We start from the raw sequence: 16,475 nt of genomic DNA on the forward strand, positions 1-16,475 counted from the left end.
ATTTGAACGAAAACAATGTATTCGCGTGACGCGGCTGACACAGAATAGCATACGCCGTTTATGTTCAGTGGATACTCTCCAAAATGGCACCAGGGTGACGTGGAGGAGACGAACTGTTGAATAAAGTCGTTATTTTTGTTTTCTTTCCATACAAAAGTAATCTCGTAGCTTCGTAAAATTACGGTTGAACCCCTGATGTCATATGGATTATTTTGCCGATCTCCTTGCTACGTTTCTGGACGTTGATCATGTTAATTACATTGCTGTCTATGGGAGGGTCAGAGAGCTCTCAGAATTCATCAAAAATATTTTAATTTGTGTTCCGAAGATGAACGGAGGTCTTACGGGTTTAGAACGACATGAGGGTGAGTAATTAATGACAGAATTTTCTTGAATGCTACGGCTAAATACACCTACCGTACCTGAAAAATAAAGCAATGTTGAAATAAAGCAATTGGCAGTACTGCTCAGACAACTTGCAAAATAGTAAAACCAACATGACAAAGAATAGTGACAAAAAACGTGAATCGTGATTTTCCTGAAAAAAAAATTTGATATTTTTGCAAAATCGCCCTCTGCTACTTCCAAAACAAAATGGTAAAATATATTTTTAAAGAAAGTGTTTCTTACAAATATCATACATTAGTTTATTATTTATACAAAAATTTGTGACCGTAAATACATTTATAATGTTAGAAAAGATTCCCATTTCAAATAAATGCTGTTCTTTTTATTTATCAAATAATACTGTAAACAAATTATCACGGTTTCCACAAAAAAAAAAAAAACTATTTAATAGACCGAAATAATGGCTGCTGAAAAATCAACTGTGTCATCACAGGAATAAATTACATTTTAAAGTATATTAAAAAAAAGCAAACAGTTATTTTAAACTCTTATATTATTTCACAATATTTTTAATGTATATTTGCTAAAATATTTTCCCTGATAACATTTTGTAGCTCCATATTATTTTCCATCACAAAACATGAATAGAGATCTTAGGCAGAACTTCTCTCAGACAAAGAAAGTGGATTGTGATTTTATACTGCCAAGCTCTAAATAGGGAAAAGAAAGCAGCATTAAAATTTCATAAAAGCAGCGCTTACCACTTGTGTGGTTATATTGAAGTCTTTTGAAGTCATTTGATAGCTTTGTGTGAGAAACAGTCTGAAAAATGTGTCATTGTTTACTAATAATGTCTCCGCTGGTGTAGCCATCAAACTCTCACTTTTGTAAATTTATTCATAGTTGGTCACATGACATGGAAAAAAAAAATCAATACCATTTCACACCAATGATGTCAAACTTTTTTTTAAGAGGTGTGAAGGGGAACACTGTCAGTAAATAACGAATTTTCGGTCTACTTCTCATTCAAAGATATACGACTTCACAAGACTCGGAATATGGTTTGTTTGAGTCACATGGACTACTTCAAGTTTCACGGTCTAAATCACTTCATATTATAGTGTCAAATCTATTTTCCTTATATTCAAAGCATACGCTCTGACATTCAGCTTAAAATATCGTCTGTTCTTGTGTTTTACATAAAAATGAAAATATGGTGTTGGTATGAAAATTGACAAAATTTGCAATTTTATGTCAATAATTCCTTTTTTCACCATCCAATTTTGTTGTACCAAAAAGAGCAGCTCAGAAATTCTGCCTAACACTTTGAATAATATGAAATATGAGAGGAAGGGTAAATGATATTCACTTATTACACTTTCACATGTTTTTGTAAATTTGGTTACATCCTTGCATGAGAGAAATAGAGACCGTAGTAAGAGTGAGAAAAAAGATTCTGACAAGCAAAGAAGACACAGGAATGCAATCACTGAAGTTAAACAGCGTTATGTTATTAGCAGCAAAGATGCTTTATGTGCAATCAACCTCAAACACATGCCTCAAACACATGCAAACGGGGTTTATAACAGTGAGTGTTGAGTGTGGATCTGAAACCACATCAAGGCTGTGATCCCCAACCTGTGCTTCAGGCACTGTGGGTAGAGCAGCTGTCTCCATGGCAACAGCTGCCATAAAACAAAAAAGGAAAAACACGTTAAAACGGGAGATGTTTCTGTCATGTTAATACCATTTAATTCCTCATCCTGATGTCTGACCTGCACATAAAAAAGCTGTAACAGCGACCACAACAATATAAGCAGCACCCCAAGAAGAACAAGGTCGACGAAATGTTCGTAACGTAATTGGTGGAGAGTCGTGTCACATATTCCTCCCTCCATGACAACACGGTTATCCGTTTAACAGTGCTCCGACAAAAAGGACAAATTACAAGGCTGCCCATCATGGGGTCAACACGGAGAACTGCAACAAAATAAAAAAACTATTGAGAGGAATCTGTGCCGGCAAACATTGCTTCAAGCCCTCGGAGAACAGAAAGGAACAAAACGACAGACATCCTGCACAGGAGAACAAAAAACACTGAGCATGAAATGGCGATAGCTCTGAAGGTCAGAGAGAACACCGCCACATCCTGTCTTTTTATTAGTTAGGACATGGATGTAGTTGAATCATCCTATAAACAGATGCTATCTGTTATATATAAATTAAATAGGCCTAAATATAATTTTGTTTTGCAACTTCTTGTTTTACCTAGGGATAGGGTTAATTATATATTACAATGGAAATTAAAAAAAAAACAATATTATGCGTTTATCTCCATTTATTTATTATATTTTAGTTGACAATGTATTATTATAAAGACTTGAAGTTGTGTTCTTAGGTTATGCACAATAAATAATTTAAAATAAATAAACGGTCATAATGGCATCATCATCATCTTTTAGGAAAGAAAACTCCACTAATTAAAGTCCACTAATGTTTATTTATATTTATGATTAAGGTGACAAGATGTCAGCTGTTACTCTGTGTATATTTGTAACCATCAGTATTAAATTCTTCAAATAAATGCCTTGTAGTTTCAAAACTTTAAGCATATTTAACTGGCAAAAAGATCAACCCTGTTACATTTCGAAAGACATAATTATAAAATGGAAATAAAACCTCAAATTGCCAACTAAAATATTCAAGTAAACATACAAAGAAAATAAAGTTTTATTTAAAAGTTGTGTTCTTAAATCAACCCCATCACCATAATATTTATGCCCTTTTAAAGTAACAAACTATTCCAAAAAATAAATAAATAAACTTTGATAATGGCATCACTGTACTTTAGGAAAGCAATATTCACTGATTAAAGCCCATTCGTTTTTATAATTATATCTTATTATTATTTTATTTTAAATTTTGTCAGTGAGTAGGGCACAAGTTAACAGGTCATCTCTATTACCAAGTGTATATTTGTAGACATCAGTATTAAATTCTTCAAATAAATGCCTTGTAGTTTCAAAACTTTAAGCAAACCTAACTGACAAAATGATCAACCCTGTTACATTTTGAAAGACATAATTAAATATTAAAATAGAAATAAAACTTAACTGTCAACTAAAATATGAAAGTAAACATACAAACTAAATAAAGTATCATTTATCAATAAGTTGTGTTCTTAAAATCAACCCCGTCACCATACTATTTCATCCCTTTTAAAATAACAAATGATTCCAAAAAATAAATTAATACATTTTGATATCCATCCACCATCCTTTAGGACAGCAACCTTCACTGATTAAAGTCCACTCATTTTATGATTCTATCTTATTTTTAATTTTGTCAGTGAATAGGGCACAAGTTTACACATCAACTCTGTTACCAAGTATAAATTTGTAGACATCAGTATTAAATTCTCCATGAATTGCATTGTAGTTTCACAACCAAGCATAATTAACTGGCAAAACCATCAACCCTGCTACCATCAAACCGGTTACATTTCAAAAAGAATTATATGAAATTATTATAATGGATTATATGTATAAATTTGGCACAATGCAATTGCTTATATTTGTCAAACTACATGTTTAAAACAATACCAAATATCTGAAAGAAATACACCAAACCAGAAAAGTCACCTGTCTCATGGAACAACCCAGTTATTCTTACGGCTACTGCTGGAAACTGTTTAACATCTGCTAAAGGTCAGTTCAAGTCATGTTTGCCCCAATATAAAGAACGGGAAACATTATCACACGTGACATTTCCATTCCTGTGACACACAGTCCTAATGATTAAACATGATAGTGACAGGCCATTTCGCTCTTACAGAATTACATGAAACTTCTACCACGCTTCCAAAAGTGGTATTAGACAATTAAGAGAGCCACGGAGAATTTTCTTTGACATTAAAGACAGAGCGTGAGAGAACAAAGGAATACATCCCACTGCTCTTAAGAGAAAAGCTGTACTCAGCAGTAGGAAATGAGATTGAGGGGAGCTTCAAGCGTCTAAGGGAACATGTCAAAAGCTCAAATGAGGTTTTAATGCATGCTCTGAGAAATCTGAAAGCCTGGCCATCTTCTCCATTTCCCTCGTCCATATGATAGAACAGATGGAGGAGAGATTTTAGCTCGCTCACTCTCTTTATCCTTCTCTCTCCTCCTTCACCAAGTTCCATCACTTCTTATACAGACACACACACACACACACACACATACTCACACAGACAATACTCCATATCTCTCTCGCTCGCACACACGCACGCACATAAATGCTAATGCATTCATATTCTCCAGAACGCGTAACAACGGACAGCAGAGAGTCCAGAAGGGGTGAAAGACAGGTGACCGGCGCTGTATTTATCTGTACGTGCGTCTGTTGAATTCAGAAGTGGACGTCAAAAGGAACTCTACACCGATAACACACTCAATGAATCTGTTCAGTGTGGCAGACGATTCCAGCCTCTCCAAATGTAATCATGCATGTTTATTCAGGAACTCTATATCTAAAATTGCTAGGTATTAAAAAATGTAAATGTCTTCGACATTACTTGGAAAAATCTACCAAGTGTAAGATCTTTCATGAATAGTCAGAAGCTTTATTAATACTACGCAAGAAATGTCATGTTTGTGATTCATCAGACTGCCATAAACTCTGCAAGGCAGGCGTGCAATTGCGCACACAGAGGGACGTGGTGTATCTGTGCGTGGACATGATTACACACACTCTCACAAACAAGTCAACAGAAATTGCAAAAACTGCTGCAAACCATGAAATTAACTGCATTTTGAGTGTGAAGTGGGTTAAAAATAAACATAAGCGGGGTTCTGGGTCCACTCGTGAAAATTAGTGCATTTTTTAGTGCCTTTATTCATTCTACACGTCTTCCCTTGCAATAGTTCACACAAATATGAAAATTCTGTCATCATTTACTCACCCTCATGTCATGTATGACTCTCTTCTGTGGAACATAAAAGATGATATTTCAAAAACCGTTAGGGTCCAAAACAACATTAACACCAACACAGTTTCACAGAAGAAAGTTTGGAATGACATGAGGGTTAGTAGGGTTAACTCTCCCTTTAATATGACTAAAATTGCAAAAGCATTAAACACAAAAGATGAAACACCAAAGTTGAACATTTTCAAGCAATTCTTCTACTCGAAGTCAATTCAATCTTCACCCAGTCTGGGAGTAATTAATCTTTCCCCTTCAAAAGCAGGCTTCAATATACTCTTTTTCTGAGTTCAGAATGACTCTTTCTCTCATGAAGTCAGATCATCGGCACAGGCACATGTCAATAGTCAGTCAATAAAGCTCTCTCTTCATATACAGCCCAAAAATGTCACTTTAGGACGACAAATATAAACACATTGGAACACTAAAGATGAAGAACACAACAGAGGACAACAGCGGCTTTCCATTTACATTTATGCATTTGACATTTTTGTCCAAAATGACACTGCAAATCACACATATACGTGTCCTCAATGGAATTTGATCAAAGACGCAGCAAAAAGCACCTCTTTTGATTTTGAGCTAACTGTCAGTTTGACTTGCGTTTTCTGCTTGTATGCTATAGTTTGCGTTATAAAAGAAAAGCTTTGGCATCTGCCTCAAAAAAAAAAAGTTAATGATCAATATTATGCGAGCAACTGATGCCATCTGCTATATTATCAGACAAGCCTTTGCTCGTACATGGAAGTCCTGAGTTGGTTCCTTTAAACTGAATTATTCAGAATTTATGCAAAAATTTGTTCTAATGTTGTTACCAGATCAGCCACAGAGGATAAAACCAGTATTTTTTTTCCTCTTCTAAATCTTTAAATAAACCCTGACAGGTGCATGCTGTCATATGTCAGCCTTCATTCCCAAACTAACAAGTAATAATCGGTAAGGACACCAACATTTGCTCCCAGGTAATTGAGCTTTACTAAGTTAACGTTAATTCATTTTCTTATTGATTCAGGTCAAAGCAGAGTTCATAATGCACAGTGAGTATGCTGTAGAACAGTCCTGTGCAGTTAACACTAATGCTATTAGATGTAATCCTTTTCAAAAGAAGTTTTTTTGCTAGAAAATGCTTTAAGTGTTTGCCTTGACTATGATCTGCAATCTCTGCAGTTTTTAATCATGATATCATGTGATTTCTTTAAAAGAAAAATAACAAAAAATGCTGTACAATGACATTATTCATTCCGGCCTACTTAAAAAGATAGTTCATTTAACTTAAAAGGATAGTTCACCCAAAAATGAAAATTCTGTCATTGATTACTCAGCCTCATGTCGCTCCAAACCCGTAAGATCTTCGTTCATCTTCGGAACACAAATTAAGATATTTTTTAACAAATCCGAGAGCTTTCTGTCCCTTCATAGACAGCAATGCAACTGACACGTTCAAAACCCAGAAAGGTAGTAAGGACATCATTAAAATAGTCCATGTGACACCAGTGGTTCAACCGTAATTTTATAAAACTACGAGAATACTTTTTGTGTGCAAAGAAAACAAAAATATGGACTTTATTCAACAATTTCTTCTCTTCCAGTCAGTCTCTACTACCATTCATCACATGGACTATTTTAATGTCCTTACTACCATTCTGGGCATTAAATGTGGTAGTTACGTTGCTCTCAATGCCGGCTCAGAAAGCTCTCGGATTTCATCAAAAATATCTTAATTTGTGTTCTGAAGATGAACAAATGTCTTACGGGTTTGGAACGACATGAGCCAGAATTTTCATTTTTGGGTGAAATATCCCTTTAAGAAAAATATCCAAAATATCATGACTGAAAATCACATTTTCTTTGAGAAATTCTGTAAAGTTTGTCTTAGTTATCAACAGTAAGCAAGAGGGGAGGAGCTTATCAAATGATCACCTGGCTTGGGTTGCTGTGCAGCTTCAGATTTACCCATAATTTTTGTAACCTGGTTCCAAAAATCTCTGCCAAAGAAAAAGCACCACTCTTTCTCATATCTCCAGCAGATAAAATATTAAAATCACAAATGAGAGTTTCAAACCTCCACAAATGCCAGTGCAGGCAGTCCATATGCTCGCTTAGACTGGCATACAGAGATGAGAGTCAGCCAGATGAACAACATATGAAAAAAAAACTCCTGTAATAATGAACAGATATCAGTGTCAAGACCCATCTGGATATCATTTGAAAAACACTAAGAGGTTACAGCACAAGTAGTTTTTATTGTGGAAACTGGTTATCAATAAAAGTAATGGATTGCTACAGAGATATTCAGGAGCTTTGTTACTCTTTTAAAGCAGACGTTACTGTGTTTCTATAACGGCTTGTGTGCTGCAGCAAAACAAACCTTTTTTTTTTTTGGTCTTGGCATATGTTTATGCAGTGAAATGGATGAATGGAAAAGTTTGATTATGGTTGTTATCAATCCAATGGCACAGCAGCGACGCCTGCTGTCTAATTCAGTGTACTGCATCCTCAGGTACGGCAATAGACCTCAAATTAGTCTCTCTAAAGTCTCTCTCTTTTTTCTAAATTATTTCATCCTTGCTGGCTGCCAATCGAAAAAACATCATGATGATAAGTACACAATTTTAACTAAAACATACTGTTGACACATATATGATTAGAAAAAAACAACAATGCAAGACATTAACAATAAACTATGTTTTTGAAGAAGAAAACGCTAGAAAAATATGACTGTTTCAAACAATCCAGTCAATAATACGATCCAGTCAACCTGTGCGAGATGAAGTTGAACAGTGAATCAAAACTGGTAAACTGGAGCACTCTACAAGTTAACTAACTCACTCAAACTCATCCCGTATGAGATTAATCAGATATATACACAACATACTATAAATACAATATTACAGTAAAGGCAAAAGTAATATTGTTTTGTTGATATTCTTATTACTAAGTTACATGCTAGTCAAAATGTGTGGGTCACACTGTGAATACGCTCCTTCATTAAAACACCACAATGTTTTAACAAATTTGAACAATGTTGTAACATTAAAACACCACAATGAATAAAAAGAAACGTGTACTTATTATTATAATGTTATTTCAGGAGATCAGTTGTACACTAGTGCTGTATCCATTATTTTAATTACAAATTTAAATGATGTTAATAATTATTTAATTTAATAATTATTCAAATAGCTTTCGATAATATTAATAATTATATTATTATTGTTATCATTTAATTATTATTATTAAATAATCATATTAATTTATAATTACTGAAAATATTTCGTTTAATTTTGCACTACCTACTAAAATGATGTTTTCGGCAACAAAAATTAGATATTGTTTCAGGACTGTAAATCAAGTAAATTGACTAAAATAATGAATATGATGACAAAATATTGACTACATTTTAAGAATGTAGTCAGTGAGATTCTATGGTAATATCAAGTTATTCAGATGAAGTAAATTAACTCAGAACATTCGTTTCAAACTCAATGTTTGAGCAGTAGTTTATCCATACATTCTTTCCTAACCATAAACTTTTGTAAATCAGCATTTGCATACGGTTTGGAAAAAGGCCAATGCTGCCATCTGTCAGATGTTTTCACTTGTACCTGTCGAGCGAGGTTCACGGAGTCAGCAGTGAGTCTGTCTCTGAGGTGTGGGTCCAGCTGTGTGGCCGGTGCGATCTCCACCACCTTCTGGTGTCTCCTCTGGATAGAGCAGTCCCTCTCGTACAAGTGAATGACATTGCCGTATTTATCGCCTACACACAATGGACCGATCAACTCATTGAGCATTACACAGAAGTCTTAAACCCATCTGGCACTGTAAACAAACCCATCTGCTAGTATTTCTCCAAAATATAATAACAAACAATCATATAACTGATCAATAAACACTATGCAAATTAGCAGGCAACAGAGAACTGCACCATTCTGTTCACTGTTGAGAACAGTGCGCTCTATGCAAATATCCAAATATGTTTTAAAGGGGTCATATGATGCAATTTCAATTTTTCCTTTCTCTTTGGAGTGTTACAAGCTCTTGGTGCATAAAGAAGATCTGTAAAGTTGCAAAGACTAAAGTCTCAAATCCAAAGAGATATTCTTTATAAAAGTTAAGAGTTAACCATGCCTACCTAAAACGGCTCGTTCTAACACGCCCCCACATACCTACGTCACGATCTGGGAAGATTTGCATAACGCCTCCCAAATGTTCACGCAAAGAAAGAAGGCGTAACTTTTATTCTCACTGTAGTATTGTTGACGCTGCAGCCATGTCCTGAAGACGCTGTAATAATGTTCTTTTTAGCAGCATCATATGACCCCTTTAATTAACTCCCAAACAACGCATTTATTTCTGGCAAAAATCTAATTTGTTTTGGGGGTTTTGAGCGCTTGTTCTGTCACAATGTCAGGAAACAGATTTGAAGTGGAAATCTTTACTTACTCATCCTTATGTCTTTCCAAACCTGAGTGACTTTCATTTCATGGGACACAAAAGGAGAAATTTAAAAGAGTCCTTGTTGCTCTTTTACAAGCAATTACAATAAATGAGGACTGAAACTCCAAAGGCATCATAAAAATGGTGTATATATATATATGACTTGTGTTCTATATGAGAAAAGTATCAATTTATACACAATTATGTGATACATGAGCGACAAAGTGGTTCATAAACAAATCATTTAAGATGAATCTTTTCAACAAATATCTAAATGAATTATTCATAGTTTGGACTGATCAGGTAAACCTACTAGCGTTGTTTACATGCAAATTAATAATCCATTTGTAATCAGGTTGATAGCTCAATCAGCCTGAGAATCCTTCATGTAAACACCATTTAATTTGACTGAGCTCAATCTGTAAGAAAATTTGAGTAGTGTAGATCTTTAATAAAGTGTTTGATGGGAAGATTTTAGCCATGTTAACCCAAAATTCAGCCAAAAATGAAAATTCTGTCATTAATTACTCACCCTCTATTTTAACGATGTCCTATACCTTTCTGGGCTTTGAACGTTTCAGTTGCGTTGCTGTCTATGCAGGGTCAGAAAGCTCTTGGATTTCATCAAAAATATCTTAATTTGTGTTGTTTTATGGGTTTGGAACGACATGAGGGTGAGTAATGACAGAATTTTCATTTTTGGGTGAACTACCCCTTTAACGCTTCATTCAAAATACCTTTCGCACACCTTTTTTTTTTATTTTTTTATACGCCTTATGAACATTCATGTTATCTTTCAAACTGAAAGAACAGACTTAAGGCCCGTTCACACCAAGCACGATAACTATAAAGATATTAACGATAAAGATATAGTTCTAAAAATCATTCTCAATATTAACACTACAACAGTCCACACTACAACTATAACGATAAAGGCACAGAGAAACGATATCTTTGGAATCATTTTCAGAAAAATTTTTTCTGGCTGATGAACGATAAAAACATTGACAGCCAATCAGAATCCATCCTGCTATAAGGAGCTCGAGAATTTAAAGCGGCAGACGCACGTGTCACGAGCTTGAGAATTTAAAGCAGCAGATGCATGTGCGCTTAGAATAAACAGACAATATCGTCCGCTGGTGTGGACACTAATATCGTTATCTTTATAGTTATTGTTCTTGGTGTGAACAGGGCTTAAATGTCTGTTACATATTTGCTTAAAAAGGCTTTTCTGACTATGAACATGGCAACTTGGCATTGCGAATGCCCAAAAAGTCTGATTGGATTCATTCAGATTAATGAAAAAAAGTGCAATGATGACAATGATCCCATCAGTGTTTAACATCCCACTAAAGCGGAAGATTATAAGTGAATAATGACTTAAATTTCAATCTGTCCTCACACAAAGCTACTACACAGCTTCAAATGTCATGTAGGCCACTTTTATGGTGCTTTTATGTCCTTTTGACAATTAAACTCTTCAGACCAAAGAGCAACGGTTTTCCTTTTGTGTGACAGGTTTGGAATGTAATAAAGGTGAGTAAATGAGGACAATGTTAATTTCTGGTTAATCGTTTTGTTTATTATTAGGATACTTAATCTGCAGTTTTTGACCAAAGACTGACCAAACAAAAACCAATAGCGAACAAACTCACTTACCCAAGATCTGCACCTCGATGTGTCTGGGTTTCTCAATGAACTTTTCCACAAACAGAGCTCCATTGCCAAAGGCTGCCAGGGCCTCAGAGTACGCACGCTGATAGTTCTCCTCTAGTTCCTGATCACAAATAAAGCCACAGGGTCACCCAGTGCAAATACCCAGCACACCAATTCATACAGCACAAGTAACTCAAGAGCCAACAAACCTAAAGTGCACACAAGGGCCTCACTTTTGCGTTCATTTAAAAGCCCTCCAGTGTCAAAGCTCACAACTGGCTCTCAGAAGTAATGGCCCAAAGATTAAAAGTGTTCTACTCCCTTACAAATAATTTTACCCTCGGACACATTACCTCATACTCCCTGACCACTCGCATTCCACGGCCTCCGCCTCCATACGCAGCCTTGAAGATAATCGGGAAACCGTAGCTGTTGGAGAACTCTTGAGCTTCCTGCAAAGACGAGATGGGAGCATCTGTTCCAGGTACCACCGGCACACCTGCAGGATGACCAGATAGATCTGCCTTATTACATTTTTTTTTTAGGGGGGGAACATGCACCATAGCAATGCCAATCCATTCTTTGATGTACCATGTACATATGTGACCCTGGACCACAAAACCAGTCTTAAGTCGCTGGGGTATATTTGTAGGAATAGCCAAAAATACATTGTATGGGTCAAAATTATAGATTTTTCTTTTATGCCAAAAATCATTAGGATATTTAGTAAAGATCATGTTCCATGAAGATATTTTGTCAATTTCCTACTGTAAATACATTAAAACTTCAGTTTTGATTAGTAATATGCATTGCTAAGAATTTCATTTGGACAACTTTTAAGGTGATTTTCTCAATATTTTTATTTATTTTTTTTTGCAGCCTCAGATTCCAGATTTTCAAATAGTTGTATCTCGGCCAAATATTGTCCTATTTTAACATATTTATTCAGCTTTCAGATGATGCATACATCTCAATTTTGAAAAATTGATACTTAAGACTGGTTTTGTGGTTCAGGGTCACATTGTATTTCCAAGACATTAGCCCCCCGTCCAGAACTACAGACAATAACACCGTGTCTACACTGGAAGCAAGCAGCATCGACTCGTGCTGTGACAGCTTGAGGTTGTCTACTCTGGAAGTGTTGATGCTGCACGTCAATGTTCACTAACCACAGATCATCTGTACGCTCGAGGCTACACTTCAGCAACAGTAAAATGGAAGAATAGCTTGGATAACTTAGCATTATTTTCAGCGTAAATCTACTGGTATATAAACACACCATGAACTATTGAAAAATTAACTTTATGTGTGACCCTGGAGCACAAAAGCAGTCTTAAGTCGCTGGGGTATATTTGTAGGAATAGCCAAAAATACATTGTATGGGTCAAAATTATAGATTTTTCTTTTATGCCAAAAATCATTAGGATATTTAGTAAAGATCATGTTCCATGAAGATATTTTGTCAATTTCCTACTGTAAATACATTAAAACTTCAGTTTTGATTAGTAATATGCATTGCTAAGAATTTCATTTGGACAACTTTTAAGGTGATTTTCTCAATATTTTTATTTATTTTTTTTTGCAGCCTCAGATTCCAGATTTTCAAATAGTTGTATCTCGGCCAAATATTGTCCTATTTTAACATATTTATTCAGCTTTCAGATGATGCATACATCTCAATTTTGAAAAATTGATACTTAAGACTGGTTTTGTGGTCCAGGGTCACATATCATGATGCAATACCAGTTTAGTAGACTAATTTAAAGCCATACTTTACCCAAAAATGTCATCATTTACTCACCTTAAGTTGTTCAAACCTAACAGCAACTGTTTGGTACAGGTTTGGAACAACACGAGGATTAGTAAATGATGACAATGTTTTCATTTTTAAGTTAACTATCCCTTTATGTTAAATAATAATTTAAAAAATATATATATTTTCATTTAAAAAAGCATTTATAAAGTATTTTATTAATATAACAAGGCACACTTTAGCTTTAATACAGCGCCACAGTTTGGTTCAGAAAATCAGTTACATTAATTTTCTCTATAGGGAGACTGATTTTTAATCATAACTTTATCATTAAAAATAATCCGTTAAATCCAGACCTACTGTGAGCTACAAGGCTGCTAATTAGTGGAATATGCATTTTTTGAAGCCATCAGCCAGTATTATTTCAACCTATTTTTTAAATTAATAATGTTTAACAGCAGAATTCCTGGTGAAAACAACATTACCCATGATTCTGCAAAATAAATCTCCATAATTAGAAAATCCTGACAAGCAAATTGCATCAAAAGAATACATTAGCACCCACCCACTCCCATGAGGCACTGTGAATGCTGTAAAAAGTGTCAGTCTCCCAAGATCTCTGTTAGTAAATATATTTAATTATATATAGTGCTGTCTCCACTACGCCTCAACCGAGACCGTGGGACGGTTAGGATCATATTCTGAGAGGAGCGCAGATGACGTTGAGACTGGTAAGAAATTAACATGTTCTTTATATACTCAGGAGCCTGATCGTGTAATGCTTTATAGACAAACATTAACACCTTGTATTGTATTCTGTATTTTACAGGTAACCAGTGAAGAGATATCAATACAGGTGTTATATGATCCCGTTTTCTGGTGTTTGTTAAGATTCTTGCAGCAGCATTTTGGACATACTGAAGACGAGAAACCAGGGATTCACTTATGCCTAAATAAAGAGCATTACAATAATCCAGCCGTGTGGAAATAAAGGCATGCAAAACAGTCTCCAAGTCCTTATTTGAAAGGATAGATTTCAGTTTAGACAATTTTCTTAACTGAAAGAAAGATGTTTTCACAACGCTGTTAACTTGCCGATCAAAGCGGATTTCAGAATCGAAAATTACCCCAAGATTCCTCACATAACTATTATTGGACAAAGGTCCATAACTTTCAATCAGGTCATTTAGAAACTGTTTGTTCCCAAACATAATAAACTCGGTCTTATCCTCATTTAGTTGTAAAAAATTATTTGCTAGCCATCCCTTTACCTCAGTCAAACACTTATAAAAATTATCAAAAGGTGTACAGCCATCACACTCCAAAGGAAAATACAGTTGTAAATCATCAGCATACAAGTGGTAATTTTTGGCATTGTGTTAACACACACCTGAAGGCTCCAGACCAGCAAACTGCCAAAACATCTGCTTTTATAGAGGTGCTCACACTTGCTGATGATCAGTTAATCAAAGGCATTTGATTTGCAGTGCCTGACTGCTACTTATCATCTTAATTCCTATGTTAACAGTAAGGGTGTCCTAATTTTGTCACACATGGCTTTTTCCATTTTGGCTTTATTTTTGTTAAATAAATAATGACAGTGTAATGTCAAGTGATGTTGTTCATCTGAGGTTTTATTTTCCCAATTTTAAGACCACAGATTTATTTCATAGATAGAGATAGAGATAGAGATAGATAGATAGATAGATAGATCTTTGCCTCAAAGTAATTCCCTCATTAGGACATAGTCTTGTATCTTTGATTTGAAGCAAAAAATATTTGAAAATCTGACAAAGACAAAGTTTGAACTGTTGCGATTCATCTCATAGTAAGCTGGTTTGGTTCACGTCTTATAATTCCTTCCAAAGACTTTTAAAACCCCTTAGGGAAAAACTACTTCAAAAAGAAAGGCCACTGAAAAAGCGGATGGGTGCTGTTGCACTCTGTTCTGCGACACAACTGTTGATATAATGTGATAAGAGAGAAGACAGCATGATGTTCCCCGAGGAGATCAGATGATGAACACTTTACCTGCACTGGTGGCAATGGCACGGGCCTCAACTTTGTCCCCCATCTTGCGCACCACGTCTGGGGTGGGGCCGATAAAACGTACCCCAGCATCCACGCACGCCTGGGCAAAATCTGCTCGTTCTGACAGGAAGCCGTAACCTGGGTGGATGGCATCCACGTCATTCTCCTGCCAGGGACAGATTGCACAACATCACCATTTGCCAGTACAAGAATTCTGTTACAATAAATTCCTATTCAAATGACTATACTGTTACCTTGTCTTTTATTTTTGAGAATGACAAGAGATGACACAAAAAGACAGATTTAAATATACTACCATTCAAAAGTCTGGGGTCAGTACAGTACAGTTTTTTATAATTAAATACTTTTGATCAAAAGTGACAGTAAAGACATTTATATTACTACAAAAGATTTCCATTTCAAATAAATGCTGTTCTGTTGAACTTTCTATTAATCTGCTCGTTCTGACAGGAAGCCATAACCTGGGTGGATGGCATCCACGTCATTCTCCTGCCAGGGACAGATTGCACAACATCACCATTTGCCAGTACAAGAATTCTGTTACAATAAATTCCTATTCAAATGACTATACTGTTACCTTGTCTTTTATTTTTGAGAATGACAAGAGATGACACAAAAAGACAGATTTAAATATACTACCATTCAAAAGTCTGGGGTCAGTACAGTACAGTTTTTTATAATTAAATACTTTTGATCAAAAGTGACAGTAAAGACATTTATATTACTACAAAAGATTTCCATTTCAAATAAATGCTGTTCTGTTGAACTTTCTATTAATCAAAAAAAAAACTTTAAAAAAATGTTGTAGAAACAGCTCTTTCCGAAAGCAGCTAAATGACTCTAGTGGCTCCTAGAATACAGCCCAACTTCCCCGACTGACTGAAATGTTTTTTTTATTGACTTGTATTCAAGGTTAGCCAATTTGGTTACACTTTACTTGAAGGGGTGTGCATAAGACTGACATGACACCTTCATAATCATGACATGACACCTACATAAACATGACATGACACATGTCATGAATATGAAGGGTTTTTTATGCATGTTTATGACAACTGTCATTAAGTGTTATTCGCTCAGTTATGTCATTTTTAATGCAAATATGACATTATTTGACCTAACCCTAACCTAACCCTACCCTTACCCCTAACCATAGCCCATAACAAAGACATCTCAAACAATGTCATCTTTGCATTAAAAATTACATAACTGAGCGAATGACACTTAGATAGTTGTCATAAAAATGCATAAAAACCTTCATATTCA

General features: G+C 35.2%; 1 protein-coding gene across 1 annotated transcript in view; it reads right to left on the reverse strand.

Moving 5' to 3' along the window:
* Positions 1-16,475, reverse strand: part of LOC107699966 (pyruvate carboxylase, mitochondrial-like) — a 124,040-nt gene that overhangs the window by 98,071 nt on the left and 9,494 nt on the right. Inside the window, exons 4-8 of the mRNA XM_016501430.1 lie at positions 15,644-15,698; positions 15,189-15,299; positions 11,758-11,903; positions 11,408-11,525; positions 8,917-9,068 (exon numbers count right to left, since the gene is read on the reverse strand). Coding sequence (XP_016356916.1) covers positions 8,917-9,068; positions 11,408-11,525; positions 11,758-11,903; positions 15,189-15,299; positions 15,644-15,698 — 582 coding nt within the window. The remainder of the gene's footprint in view (positions 1-8,916; positions 9,069-11,407; positions 11,526-11,757; positions 11,904-15,188; positions 15,300-15,643; positions 15,699-16,475) is intronic.

Source organism: Sinocyclocheilus anshuiensis, unplaced genomic scaffold, assembly GCF_001515605.1.
Source record: "Sinocyclocheilus anshuiensis isolate Anshui unplaced genomic scaffold, SAMN03320099.WGS_v1.1 scaffold1023, whole genome shotgun sequence".
NCBI lineage: Eukaryota > Metazoa > Chordata > Actinopteri > Cypriniformes > Cyprinidae > Sinocyclocheilus > Sinocyclocheilus anshuiensis.